Below are 14,122 nucleotides of genomic sequence, written 5' to 3' on the forward strand. Positions count from 1 at the left end.
GGCGACAATTTTTTGTTTAAAAGTAGAAATATAATGATAGTAATTAGGTTGCCTGCTATTATTTAAATTCGATCAAAAATTAGCAAATTGCACATATTAAAACAAAAAAATTAAGTTATATGCTTGTTAAACTGAAAAACAAGATGGAACGTAAAAAATTTTGAAATGCATTTCTTTGCGCTTCTTTAGTTTGATCACAAAATTATTTAATTTTGGTGTTGGTTTAACCAGCTTAGTTCAATGTGTTTTATTTCTTGCTTCTATTTCAAAACAAAACAACAAAAACACTTTAAAGAGTCTCAACATTTGTGGTGTGTTTAATGTCTTTGGGCTTTTTTTAACTTTTTTTTAATTTGAAAAAGCAGAAAATGTTTGCTGTTATGGACAAAGATTTCAGCAGATCTTTACAGTAATATTCCACAAATTAAAATCATCTCTTCCAACGAATTTTCTAAAAAAATGCCTAAAGTAATCACAACAAGTAACAAACAAACATAAGACACAGCATAACATTTTTTTGTGCTAAAGACATCAGATTTTGTTTGCTGATTTAGCTCACCGAAATGTTTGCTAAAACAGCAGTCCTATAATTGCCGAAATAGCAGTAATGTATGCTTTCCAATTTTCAGCAGACAAAAACTGCTGTTTTAGCAAACATTTTTACTTTTTTGAATAACAAATTAGGTTGAGTGTAACCAACCTATTTTTTGCAGTTAATTCCTGATTTGTTTGAGGTTCTCATGTCTGGCGAAAATAATGTAAGTGCCCTTCACTGTCACAGAATTCATCTACCAAAATTAAAATGGTACTTACATTAAAATTGTTTTTGTTGCAAAATCATAACTGTTTGGATTATCGACACAAATTTTTAACAGAAGGTGGAAACGTAAAAACGTCGTAAATTGTCGATGCTATCCTATCGATCGATCGGTTCCTATTATAAACTGAAATACAAAAAGATGTATTTTGGCGGTTAGGGGACGAAATTCGATTCGATTCAGAATTAGATATAGCTCTAGTTTGCACTTATAGGGTAAGTGTTGGGTATAATCTAGTCGGCACCGACCGACTTTTGCCTTTCCATACTTGTTTTAATTCACTTAGTCATTCAGTTTTACCATCTGTGATGCCTAAAAAATTGTTTGATTATTTTCTGCTAGTGTTTATTTTTTCCCTTCATCGCCGCATGATTTTTATTATTCGTAGTTTTTCATACCTCAAAAAGGCTATCCGGGCTGCAGTTGAGCTCAACTCAAAAGAAAGCAAAAAAATAATAATTAGAATATGGTGCACATAGATAAATGTAAATAAATGCTTTTTTTATTTTTAGATAACAAACTGAGAATTGACACTGTAGTTTGGATACTCTTAACTACTAACAAAGGTAAGTTTTTTTTTAAGAATCCAATGTACGTATAGTGTTGGCTACGAATTTAAAAAATGAGATGCTATATATATACTTTGGTGGCCATAAAATTAGGGACACCGTGTTAAGTTTCGAAAAATCTACTTTTTTTTTATTGAAATTAAATGACAAAAATAATATTTTTCATTAGTAATCCCATATAGAGTAAGGGGGAATGAAAGGGCAGACGATTTGGCAGTGTAGGCCAGAGAACTGCCGTCGATAAACTTGGCCGAAGCCTTTTCGTTTGACGTAGAAAATCCTATGGGGTGATGGATGAAAGGATTTAAGAAGGATGTCAGTATAGCTTTTGGTGTCATAACGGGACACCTCGGACTACTAGCTCACTTATGCAAAATCGGTGCGCCAAGCGATAGCATGTGTAGGGCATATGGGGAAGATGATGAGTCGTTAGAGCATTTCCTTTGTCATTGCCCGGCTTTCGCGGCCAACTGACACTGGTACTTAGACATGAACCAACTTAGGGCAGTGGAATGGAAAACAATTAAGGGTTTTTTAGTTTTTAAAGTGCACAACAAGCCGATTTCTGGCTAAGGTGTATGTCCATACTAAAATGGGGCGGATTAATATCCGCCCTCTTTTCAACCTAACCTAATCCCATATGCTACGGTTAGAAACATGTATATATAAGAAAATATAGGAAAATAAGTTACTGAGTTAAACATAAAAAAATAAAGGAAATATTCCGTCCAATTTTTGGCTGAACAGCTTATTAGGGACACTTATGTATATGGGTATAATTTGTGTAACTTAAATTGGGTTTTTGGGTTATTCTTAAGGTTCTTAAGGCTCAGTTAACCTTAATATTTAGTTGAGTAACCCTTTTGTGCTCTTCAACTTGGGGTTAGTCTTGCAACTGAATTTTTTAGCGAACCTGGGAGATGTTTAGTCAAAATCTTTGTACATTCTCGAATAACTCATCAGCATTTCAGCTTTTCTCCTCCCCAAAGCCATTTTGACATCTTCTGAAAGTTTTTTAAGGGGTTTTAACGCGATTATCTGAGAGGACCAGACCAATAAATCTATGTTTTTAGTAGAAAAACCGGAGTTTAACGCCCTTAGGAGCATGTTTTGGATCATTCACGAGCCTAAAAACAAATGAATCTGCCATGTAGTGATCCGTAAATGCTTTCATAGCATTTTCCATTGCATCTTTATACAAATGGCGATCCATTCTTAGACTATTCTAACGTTAAGGTACCACATCACACCGTATAAAGCACCCCAAACTAGTTATGTTGCCCCTATCAGTACTTATGGCCTTTAAAGTATACTGAGAGTCAACTTTCTTGGATGGTAAAAAATACATACGAAGTCCTCCAAACAAGAAACTTCACCCTCAGTATACTTTAAAGACCATAAATCATGATGGGGCTCTATAATTGTTGGGGTGCTTTTTCATGATAATGTTTTGGTTCCTAATTTACACAGAGATGTAATGGAAAATGCAATGAAAACATTTGCGGATCATTACATGGCAGATTCATTTGTTTTTATGCACGAGAATGATCCAAAACATGTCCCTAGGGGGGTTAAACCCTGGTTTTTCGGCCAAAAACATAGATTTATTGGTCTGATACTCTTAGATCATCTTTTTAAAATCCATTAAAAAGCTATCGGAAGATGTCGAGATCGCTTAGAGGATGGAAACGTTGAAATTCTAATAAGTTTTAAAATCCTTGTAGGATTATGGCTAAATATCTCCCAGGTTTGCTAAAATGTTGCAAGTCTTTACCCAATTTGAGGAGCAGAAAGGGTTACACAATTAAATATTTAATTAACTGAGCCTTAAGGACATTGAGAACTTTAAGAACCATCCGAAAAGCCTAATTAAGTGACAAAAATTATATCCTTTTGTAATTTATGCATACAAAACATAAGTGTCCATAATTATATGTCCACACTCAACCAAATTTGTTACTCAAAACAGAAAAAATGTTTGCTAAAACATCAGTTTTTGTCTGCTGAAAATGAGATATCAGACATAACTGCAGTTTCAGCAAACCTATTAGCATAAATGTCGGTCAGCTAAATCAACAAACAAAATCTGCTGTTTTAAGTACAAAAATCTGCTGGAAAGTATTGTTTTGCTATTTTGTATGCCTGTTGCTTGTTTTGATTAATTTAGATATTTTTTTTTAGAAATTATGTTTGAAGAGATGATTTTAATTTGTGGAATATTGCTGTAAAGAAGCTACCTGATGGTTGTGGTTGGTTAACATTTCGAAATGTGGTTGACTCGCTCGCATCTTTGTTATTACTCTACTACACTCATAGAAAAAGTTTGCTGAAAATAGCAAACACTGTCTGCTGAATATTAGTAGTTAATTTTGTTGATATTGTAGCAATAGTCCTGCTATTATAGCAGTAGTTCTATAATTTCAGAGCAGCAGGCTTACCGCTGAAAAGTCTGTTGTTTGCTGAACCAAGCAAAACCAAGGCTTAATCGCAGAGAAATGGGAGGTCTTCCACAGGGAGGAGAAGGAGGAGAGAACTCTCTTTGTTTGTGGTTGGCTCTGGTCAAGTCTCCGTGACAAGTTTAGCTAAGCTAAACGCGTGGGGCACTACGAGAACAAAGCTGTCTTTTTCAAGATTGGGAAGAATAGAATAGGCAAGAATCCTCATATTGAGACATCAGGCCGTGCAGTGGCAGGTGACTCACAAACAGGGGTCTGACGACGAGACCATCACCGACTGCCCCCATAATGGGAAGACTGGCATTAGCAAAGATACTAATATTAAAACATTAGGCAGTGCAGGGACGAGGGACTCAACACAGCCTAAGGAACAGGGACCAGATGATGGAACCATTACCGACTTTATCAAGATTCGGAAGACTAGGATAGGCAATGAACCTAATTCTGCAGTGCAGTGACAGGAATGTCAATGCAACCTGAAGAACAGAGAGCGGGTGATAAGACCATCACCAACTTCCAAGAAGCTAATTTACTCAAGTTATGGAAGGCTAAGATAGGCAAAGACCCTAATATTGGAACATCAGGCAAATGCAGGGACGGGAAACTTAATACAGCCTAACGTCGCCAACTTCGGACGCTAGCAGTTAGGTAAAATGTTTTTCCATATCCTCATCATGTTATCTGTGTCAGTTACCAGATTTCCTTCTTTGTCTCTGCAGGAGGATGTGCCTGCACCAAAGCCATGGGTTTGATGTTTAATTCTTTGGTAGAATATTCGGGCTTCAGGACGTTTATCCTCTCTCCTTTTCTCCCGATACCTCTCCTTCATCTGGCTCGTTGCTACTAATTGCAGGGTTGCTCTATACGCCGCATTCTTGGCCTCAGTAGCATCTCGACACTCTTGGTCGTACCATGGGTTTCTTGGAGGAGGCTTTTTTGAAAAATTAACTTTTATGTTGGCGTTTACATAAAATCGGACAGGATAGAGATATTATAATTCTTTATGTATTTTGTAGCAGAATTGACACAGGAAAAAAGTTTCTCACATGTGCAATAAAATGTGACGTAGCTCTTGTTTATAACAGTGAATATAGCACTTCTTAAAAATCGATTTTTTTTAGTATTTTGGTTGCCATAACCTCATTTATAGCTAGGATATGGCGAGACATACCTTAAATTGTTGGAAACATTTCAAGCTTTAATTCAAGCACAAAAAAAAAGCACCGTGAAACTTTTTTGGCAGTGTGAAACTTTTGAAATTTAGTAAATAATTTGGCCATATTGGCAAATGAAATGTGTCAAATTAGCACTTCAAATTTTTCTCAACACCTCCACGTTGTGAAAATGAAAAGAAATGATAATGCTTTTATGTCCAACGTTTCCGAACACTGGATGGAAATGTGAGTAACTTTTTTGAAAAATTTTGCAAATTTTTGACAAAAAACATTTTTCATCGAATATGATACTATTTTTAAACCGCTAAAGATATTGACATGATTTTTTATTTTGTTCATACATATACTGGCACAAATTTTGGGAAATTTGACGGAGTTATTTAGAAAACACGGAAAAAACCAACTCAAAATTTTGATATTTAAAAAAACAACTCATAACTCTTTAACGGTGTACGATGGCATGGTACATTATGAGTATTTTTTTAGATATCTTCAAGCTCTTTCTCTAGAGTGCTAAATCATGTAAATCGATTCAGTAGATAAGAAGTTATTCCCCCAAAAGGTTGGAGAAGTCCTAAGTGGTAAACTTCTACACCCTGTATAAAATATACGGACTTTCCTGAAAGCTTATGTCCTCGTCTACAAATGCCTAGAACATTTTGAAACGCCAAGATCAACACATAAAAAGTTGTAGACTTACTTATTTCATTATTTTTTTTTTGCCGTAGACCTGTTCGCAGAAAAGCTTCCAGGAGGTTTTTTTACTTTTTAATACACATCCCAATATACTTCCGCTTTTTTAAGACGTGCTCTGTTAAAAAGTCTGCGGACCTCTTTCCCAATATTGCGTATCTCCCCAGCCATCCAGGGTTTTTCTTGGGCGGATTTCCTTTCCCGAAGAGGACAACTATCTTCGAAAGTCCCAAGACTTCTTCTGAGTAGTCTTCCGCATTTTTTCCACTTGCTTTTCAACTTATTCCGGAAGCTTATCGGATTCGGCGCAGACCGTGCGATTCTAAACCTAATGTAGCGATGGTCTGAAAAAAGTGTTCCGAGACCCTTCAGTCCTGAACCTCATCGATTAGATTTTCCGAACATATTGTCACATTTAAAACTCCTCCTTAATCCTATTAACAATTGTAGCGGTGTTACCAATATTAAGTGTTATTAGGTCGTTAGTATTCAAGAACTCTGCCAGGGCTTGGCCCTGATCTATTAGTTCCTTGTTTCCTGTTTTTTTTTTTTTTTTTGTTTTACTTTCCTTACCAGCCGTTGCAACTCCGACGTGGGTGGCGGTGTCGAAAAGCTGATAAAGTGATGCCAGGTATGCTCCACCGTCTGCCCGTCTCACCACTGTTGCATCCGACCTTGACAACTCTGGGGAAATTATATAATTTAAATTTTTATGATAAATAACTCAGGTCCTCGGCCGAGTACCAGTGTTAGCATATAATTATTATTAGCTGATATGGTTCAGTACAGAAACATTGTTTCGGATCGTCCATGGCTTCTGAATTAAGGCAATATGAATCTTGTACTTGCTGGTTTTCTCCATCAGAGCGTGAGTAGCTGTCTCGCTCTGGTCCTCTATTAGATGGGCTTCTTGGGAGTGGATGATGGTCTCATCGTCTGCTTCCTTTTCTTTTGGTTGAGTTTCCGGTCACTGCACGCCTCTCCTAGTCTTCCGAATCTTGGGAAAGTCGAAAGGCTGTATTGAGTCTACCATCCCTGCACGGCCTGATGTTCCAATATTAGGATCTTTGGCTTTACTAGTCTTCCAAATGGGCTTCGTCTGCTCCCTGTGCGTCATGCGGCATGGAGTTCTCTGTCATTGCGTGATGTTTTAGCATTGGGATCTTTATCCCTGTTCATTAGGCCGTGATGGATCTCTCGCTTCTGACATCCCTAATGTTTTAGTATTAGAATTTTTGTTTATCCTAGACTTCCCAATATTGAAAGAGTCGGTGATTGTTTCGTCGTCGGCCCCCTGTCCGTTAGGCCCTATTGAGTGTCCCGCCACTGCACCGCCTGATGTCTTAATATGAGGATATTTGCCTATCCTTGTCTTCCCAATCTTGAAAAAGACGACCATGGCCCTATAGTACGCCATGCCTTGTCATGGAGACTTGATCAATACCCACCACAAAGAGAGTTCCTTTCTCCTTCTCCTCCCTGTGGAAAACCTCCCATTCCTTCACACCCAAATCTTGGTTTTGGTTTTTTTTCCACGACCAAATCTTGGTTTCGCTTTTTTAAGTCTTCCATCATGCGTTCCGTCGCGATTTCGCCGCCCACATCCTTGATGAAGATCTTCGCCTTTGTGAGCTGTGGGATGTCCATCTTTCTCACAAGCTCGAGTTTTGCCCCGCAGGAACTGCGTATACTTCCAACGAGATTTTTGAAGGTATCAATACATTCCGCTGACGCAAAGCGCAGATGTCCTATCTCAACTCGCAGCTCATAATTCCTATGGGTGGACCCCCTTCAAAATTCCACACATGTTCAATAACTCATTTGCCTCACCTAGGACCTACTATTTGGTGGAATCCTACCGGATGCACAACCGATATTTATGTCTACATAAGTCATCTCATTTCTGTTGTGCTTCCTCGCCACTCCGGCGTAAGAGGGCGGCTCCTTACCTTTCTCAGGAACCATCTTTCCCTTTCGTGATGGCTGTTGCATCCTTTTGGAAGTCAAAGCCCTCCATGAATACTCAGGGGCCGTGCGTGCTTACTTCGTTCGTATTCCGACTTTGTGTCCATCCGCATGACACTGTCTGGAGTCTCGATTGCGGGAGGGCTGCCATGGTTTCCCCAGAGTACTTGAAAGCGGGGAGCTCTTTTTGATTCGCTTTCCAGCATCCGTATAAGTGCTTGAAATGGCAGTTCTATCCTTTCCTTGCGCTTTCGCCCGATTGTGCTGCCGGTACATACTCCTCTGTCTCCTTCGTCGTACCCCGGATCGCTTTCTCGGTCTGCTTGTGAGCTTAGCAAAGCCATCGTTCACTTCTGCCATGCCCTCATCTCTCGATTCGGCTGCGATAACTGTTTCATTGAAACTGTCGCTGTCTGAATCCGAGTCGGAAACACCACCTTTACTTAAAGGCTGGGGGACGAACTGTGCATCCCTCTGGTTTTCCGTATCTTTCTCATTATTTAGTCTGATGATTAGCTGTGCGCTTGAAGCATTGCTCTCGACTACAGGTGCCAAGGCACCCACACATATAGCCTCCCCATGCTACTATCTGACGCCACCAACACAGCTGTTGGATCTTTGGGTCCATTTCTAGCCTACTCCAGAAAGGCTTTAAAAATTTTCGTAATAGGTAGTACCTATTCCGAGATTCAGATTTTTTTTTCAGGAGCCAAATGAAAACAAGTCCGCTCTAGTCAACGACTACTTTTTTTCATAAAAATATATTTGAGGCTGCAAATTGCTCCTTAACAACAAAACACTCTTGCCACTTGCAAAATGGCCCATGAACATTTCATTAAGGCGGAGGCGGAGTGACGCCCGATTCAAGTTCAAGGGCCGCAATGCGACACCTCTTTGTGGATAAGTTTTTACATGGCTGCCATACTAAATGGTACAGTACCTCACAAATGTCACGCGCATTAGTAGGGGATAGCCACGGCTGAAAAATGTTTTCTGATTTTTTCGCCAGGACTCGAGCCCAGGCGTTTAGCGTTATGTTACATTCTTTTGGCGGTACCAATAATTGCTGAAATTTAGAATCGTGACTTGCATTGGAACCATCAATAACCATACGAAATACAATCCAAATCGGATCATAGTTGGATACAGTTGCTTAAGCTAAAATTTGGATATAATTCGATAACTTTGACAGTCGACTACGTCTTCGACAACCGGAATAAGAGTGATTGTAAATTCGACGTTACGTTCCAGTAATTCCCCAACCAAGTTTTAAGCTAACCTTATCCAAGAAATCGTTACGTACAATTTATTATTCTCAAACCAATTGTTTTACACCGTGTTCTTTGCCTTAAGTCTTTCAACTGTCATACTTATCATCTGGTAGGCGAAACTAGTTTGCCAGTGTGCGAACTTTTAAAACAAGGAACTATTTAGTACGTACCAGTCATGCCAATGATCTTATCACATAAACTTATTTGTATTTTTCCCTTTTTTCATCTGTGCCAAAGAAACCGATTGTGTACTATTCACACAACCTACGGGACATGAGAGCAAAAGCGCCAGAACGTCTCGATAATGAGCTTGTCATTCAGTTGAAACAATAACACAGCCGTATAAACCATTTTGAAAAAAAACAATGTACTCTCAAGCAGTCATCAGTTTGAACCCGAATTCAAGTAACAATCGAGTACCCATAGATTGTAATTGATATTCAGAACCATTATTTGCATAGTACAATTTTAGCTGAACGCTGAATGTTGTAGCAAATGTGAATATCGAGGCAAACGTGTAATCAATTAGCGAATATATGCATACTTGCCTTTTGAACGATAATGAGGTATAAATATACGAAATTGAATTGAACTAAACCAAAGTGAACGCAAGAAAATTAAAAGCAAATGCTTTAATCCCAAAATTAGCACCTTTTTATTATTGCCACTCAAATTTGTTCGCTCCATGCAGGCGGTGTCCATTGTGAGCGTTGATGCGTCATGGCGAGACGTTTGCGAAATGAAATTGTAGTTTTTGTTTGCTTTTCATATATTTTATCGACAGGAGCCGCTGACTTTAGTTCATTACCAGTTACGGTCGCTATCGCTAACAAATTGTGTACTGCGCTGTCGAGTTAAAATTTTGTTTGGGGCAAAATTTCAAAATCGCCACATTCAAGTGATTTTAAATGGTGTTCAACGTGCAAATAATTAGCTATTTTGTGAATTTGTGGAACTTTAGCATAGACGTGAATTTCAACGGTTCCTAACACCAACCGTATTGGCCGCATAACCATTTTCCCCATCCAGTCTTATATTGGTCAAGGCGCAAGTGCTGTAAACATTGGGAATAACCAGAATGCACTTTTTATTTTTTGGATGTTTCAAGCCAAGTACGTATAATGTAGCGTGACACAATTTAATTTTTTAGGAGGGATTTTAATTTAAAGGAGGGATTAAAGCTCTTCATCGATCAATATCAACCATAGCTGATGAGTAAATGAACCTGGATTAAAATTTGTATCTGTGTTTTATTTAGTACATAGAACAAATTTTGTATGTAAAGAAGTTTCCAACAAGAGGTGCAATTTTGAATCACGAGGTATTTCGATATCTGTGACTTTTGAGGCTGTTATTCTTTAATATTTGACAAGTAGAAACTACGCTATTATAAAAAAGGGAACGATATACTCTTCAGCAAATAAATGGTGAGGAACTTGCACACATCTGGGTATCGGAAAACCCAAGAGTTATTGATGAAATGCCTCTCCATTCTGAACGTTTTACTGTTTGGTGCGGTTATTGGTACGACACGTTCATTGGACCTTTCTATTTCGAAAACAAGTAAAAGCGTGCTAAGTTCGGCCGGGCCGAATCTTATATACCCTCCACCATGGATCGCATTTGTCGAGTTCTTTTCCCGGCATCTCTTCTTAGGCTAAAAAGGATATAAGAAAAGAGTTGCTCTGCTATTAAAACGATATCAAGATATGGTCCGGTTCGGACCACAATTAAATTATATGTTGGAGACCTGTGTAAAATTTCAGCCAATTCGTATAAGAATTGCGCCCATTGGGGCTCACGAAGTAAAATAGAGAGAACGATTTATATGGGATCTGTATCGGGCTATAGACCGATTCAGAACATAATAAACACGTTTGTTGATGGTCATGAGAGGATCCGTCGTACAAAATTTCAGGCATATCGGATAATAATTGCGACCTCTAGGGGTCAAGAAGTCAAGATCCCAGATCGGTTTATATGGCAGCTATATCAGGTTCTGAACCGATTTGAACCTTATTTGACACAGTTGTTGAAAGTAAAAATAAAATACGTCATGCAAAATTTCAGCCAAATCGGATAGGAATTGCGCCCTCTAGAAGCTCAAGAAGTCAAATCCCCAGATCTGTTTATATGACAGCTATATCAGGTTATGGACCGATTTCAACCATACTTGGCACAGTTGTTGGATATAATGACAAAATACTTCGTGCAAAAACTCATTCAAATCGGATAAGAATTGTGCCCTCTAGAGGCTCAAGAAGTCAAGACCCAAGATCGGTTTATATGACAGCTATATCAGCTTATGAACCGATTTGAACCATACTTGGCACAGTTGTTGGGTATCGCAACAAAACACGTCGTGCAAAATTCCATTCCAATCGGATAAGAATTGCGCCCTCTAGAGGCTCAAGAAGTCAAGACCCAAGATCAGTTTATATGGCAGCTATATCAGGTTATGGACCGATATGGCCCATTTACAATACCAACCGACCTACACTAATAAGAAGTATTTGTGCAATATTTCAAGCGGCTAGCTTTACTCCTTCGGAAGTTAGCGTGCTTTCGACAGACAGACGGACGGACAGACGGACGGACATGGCTAGATGGACATAAAATGTCACGACGATCAAGAATATATATACTTTATGGGGTCTCAGACGAATATTTCGAGTAGTTACAAACAGAATGACGAAATTAGTATACCCCCCATCTTATGGTGGAGGGTATAGTGATAGTAAATCAACAGTTAGGGTGAATAGATTGCGCTATCGAGAGATGAATCATGATTTTATAAGGTCGGAGTTGGATGGTATTGATCTGGACAACGTTTACTTTCAACAAAACGTCGCTACGTGCCCTTTATATTAGGGTGAGTAATTTTTAAGGGGCAAAAAACGCTAAGCTGTTGTCAAAATGAGCTGGTAAACTACGGACAGCACTATCGATAGTAGGTTAGGTTCGGTGAGGGTGATAACAGACATTACATGTCTAAGTATCCGCCGGGGCCATTATGATTCCTCAAAAGCCTTTTTCTCCCAGTATATTATTCCGACTATGACTTATGGCCGGACATTGGCATAGAAAATGATAAGTATGTTCTGCGGCGTCAGTTCATGACCCAGCAACATACAGCGGTCAAAAAAAGTATTCATCATTAGCAAAATTGATAATAAATTCACTTATCTTGGGTAATTGAAGAAAATTTAAAGTAAACAAATAATGCAGTTTTATGCAACAGTTTATTTTTCGTAATATGTTTTAAAATAAATTCAAAAAATAAATTTAATTAGCGCAAAAAATGCAATTTTATATAATAACACCAAAAACAGAACAAAAAAAGTATTCATCATTGATGTGCTATCATCAAAGTCAAATTCAAATATTATTTGGGAATCCCCCTTTTCTGTTTTATTTAGTAAAGGAGGCTTTGCCCTTGACAGCAAATATTTAATTTCATTGAAAATATAGTTTTTGTCAAAATGGGTCGTAAGCAAAACGAGGTTTCTGATGAGGTAAAAGTTTTGATAATAAAACACCACAGGAATGGTTTAACTCAAAAAACTATCAGTGAAATATTAAATAGACCACGATCTACTATACAATCCATCATCAGAAAGTGGACAGAAACGAAAACTGTTGACAATAAACCAAGATCTGGTCGACCAAAAGCACTTTCAGTTGGAGATGTGCGTTGGCTAGTGCGGCAAGTTCAGAAAACTCCGAAGACAAATGCGACCATTCTTCGTAAAAACACTATGGAATATTTAGGGAAGGAAGTTACTACACAAACAATTCGAAATACACTCAAAAGGCATAGTTACAGAGGAAGAACTGCACGTAAGAAGCCCTTTATAAATAAAATAAACCGAGTGAAAAGGCTAAACTTCGCAAAAATGTGTGTAAAACAGCCCGAATCATTTTGGAAAACAGTCATTTTTGCAGACGAGAGCAAGTTTAATCTTTTTGGGTGCGATGGAAAGGTCATAGTGTACAGAAAACCAAATACAGACCTTGAAGAACGAAACACAGTTGCTACTGTAAAACATGGTGGAGGTGGTTTAATGGTTTGGGGGTGTATGGCGGCTTCAGGAGCGGGAAATCTTGAAATTATTAATGGAGTAATGGATCATAAGTATTACATTGACATTTTAAAGAGGAATTTAAAAGATAGTGCTGTAAAACTTGGGCTTGGTAATAACTTTCAATATTATCAAGATAATGACCCCAAACATTCTGCTTTAAATACCAAGATGTGGATGCTGTACAACTGCCCCAAAGTCATTAAAACTCCTCCTCAAAGTCCCGACTTGAACCCAATTGAACATCTTTGGGAACATCTCGAACGCAAATTGAGAACGCGCAATTTTTCGAGCAAGAGTCAAATGCAACAGGTGATAATGGAGGAATGGACTAATATAGACCAAAATATAACCGCTAAATTAGTCCAATCGATGTCAAACCGTTTAAAAGAAGTTATAAGACGCGGTGGTCGAATAACAAAGTATTAATTTTTTTAAATTATGTTATTTATTTTTTTGCAATGATGAATACTTTTTTTGTTTAATTTTTTGTGTTCAGCTGTAAAATGGCCCTTTTTGTTCCAATAAATACTATTTTTTTTCTTTAAAAACAATGAAATTGTGTACATATATATCACACAAGCACTACTGCATCATTAGTTTAATATGTTTTTATTCCAATTGTCTTTTGTAGACTTATTAAAAAAAAACATTGAATGATGAATACTTTTTTTGACCGCTGTATGTCATCATTTCGAATGCCATGCGAGACATATTTGTAATTAGCTCATTGTATACTGTTAAAATTCCTTTGACTTCTTAGATCTATGCTTTCCATCGAATAGCGCGTCTATATCGATAGTTTAATTTTTGCGTCAAGTCGATAGTTTTTAACGTTGAAATGTACCCTTACTTGATAAAAATTATTGGATTAACCAATAATACCATAATTAACAAGCCAAACGTTTTTTTTAATTGAAAGACTTACAAATTAAGACAAATTCACTTTCCTAACAATAGTCATCATGTAAACTGAGCTAATAATACTGCAGAACAGTTTCTGGGTCATGGTCTTAGGTGCGGGAAATTCCAACTTTGGATAATAGTATTTGGTGAGAATAGCAAAGGTCAAAAAGGGTTTAGAGTTCTCGGA

At 37.8% G+C, this 14,122-nt stretch overlaps 1 protein-coding gene across 4 annotated transcripts in view; it reads left to right on the forward strand.

Annotated features, from left to right (window-relative positions):
* LOC106092974 (serine/threonine-protein kinase OSR1) overlaps positions 1 to 14,122 on the forward strand; it is a 172,923-nt gene that overhangs the window by 74,997 nt on the left and 83,804 nt on the right. For 3 of the 4 annotated variants that reach the window (XR_009396931.1, XM_059361963.1, XM_059361964.1), the window contains exon 2: positions 1,331 to 1,384. Coding sequence is in view for 1 of the 4 variants with exons in the window: in XM_013259929.2 (XP_013115383.1) it covers positions 10,026 to 10,059 (34 nt within the window). In the remaining 3 variants the exon portion in view is untranslated. Of the gene's footprint in view, positions 1 to 1,330; positions 1,385 to 9,762; positions 10,060 to 14,122 lie in introns of those variants that run through there. The other variant, XM_013259929.2, reaches the window with a different exon arrangement.

Source organism: Stomoxys calcitrans, chromosome 2 (genome assembly GCF_963082655.1).
Source record: "Stomoxys calcitrans chromosome 2, idStoCalc2.1, whole genome shotgun sequence".
NCBI lineage: Eukaryota > Metazoa > Arthropoda > Insecta > Diptera > Muscidae > Stomoxys > Stomoxys calcitrans.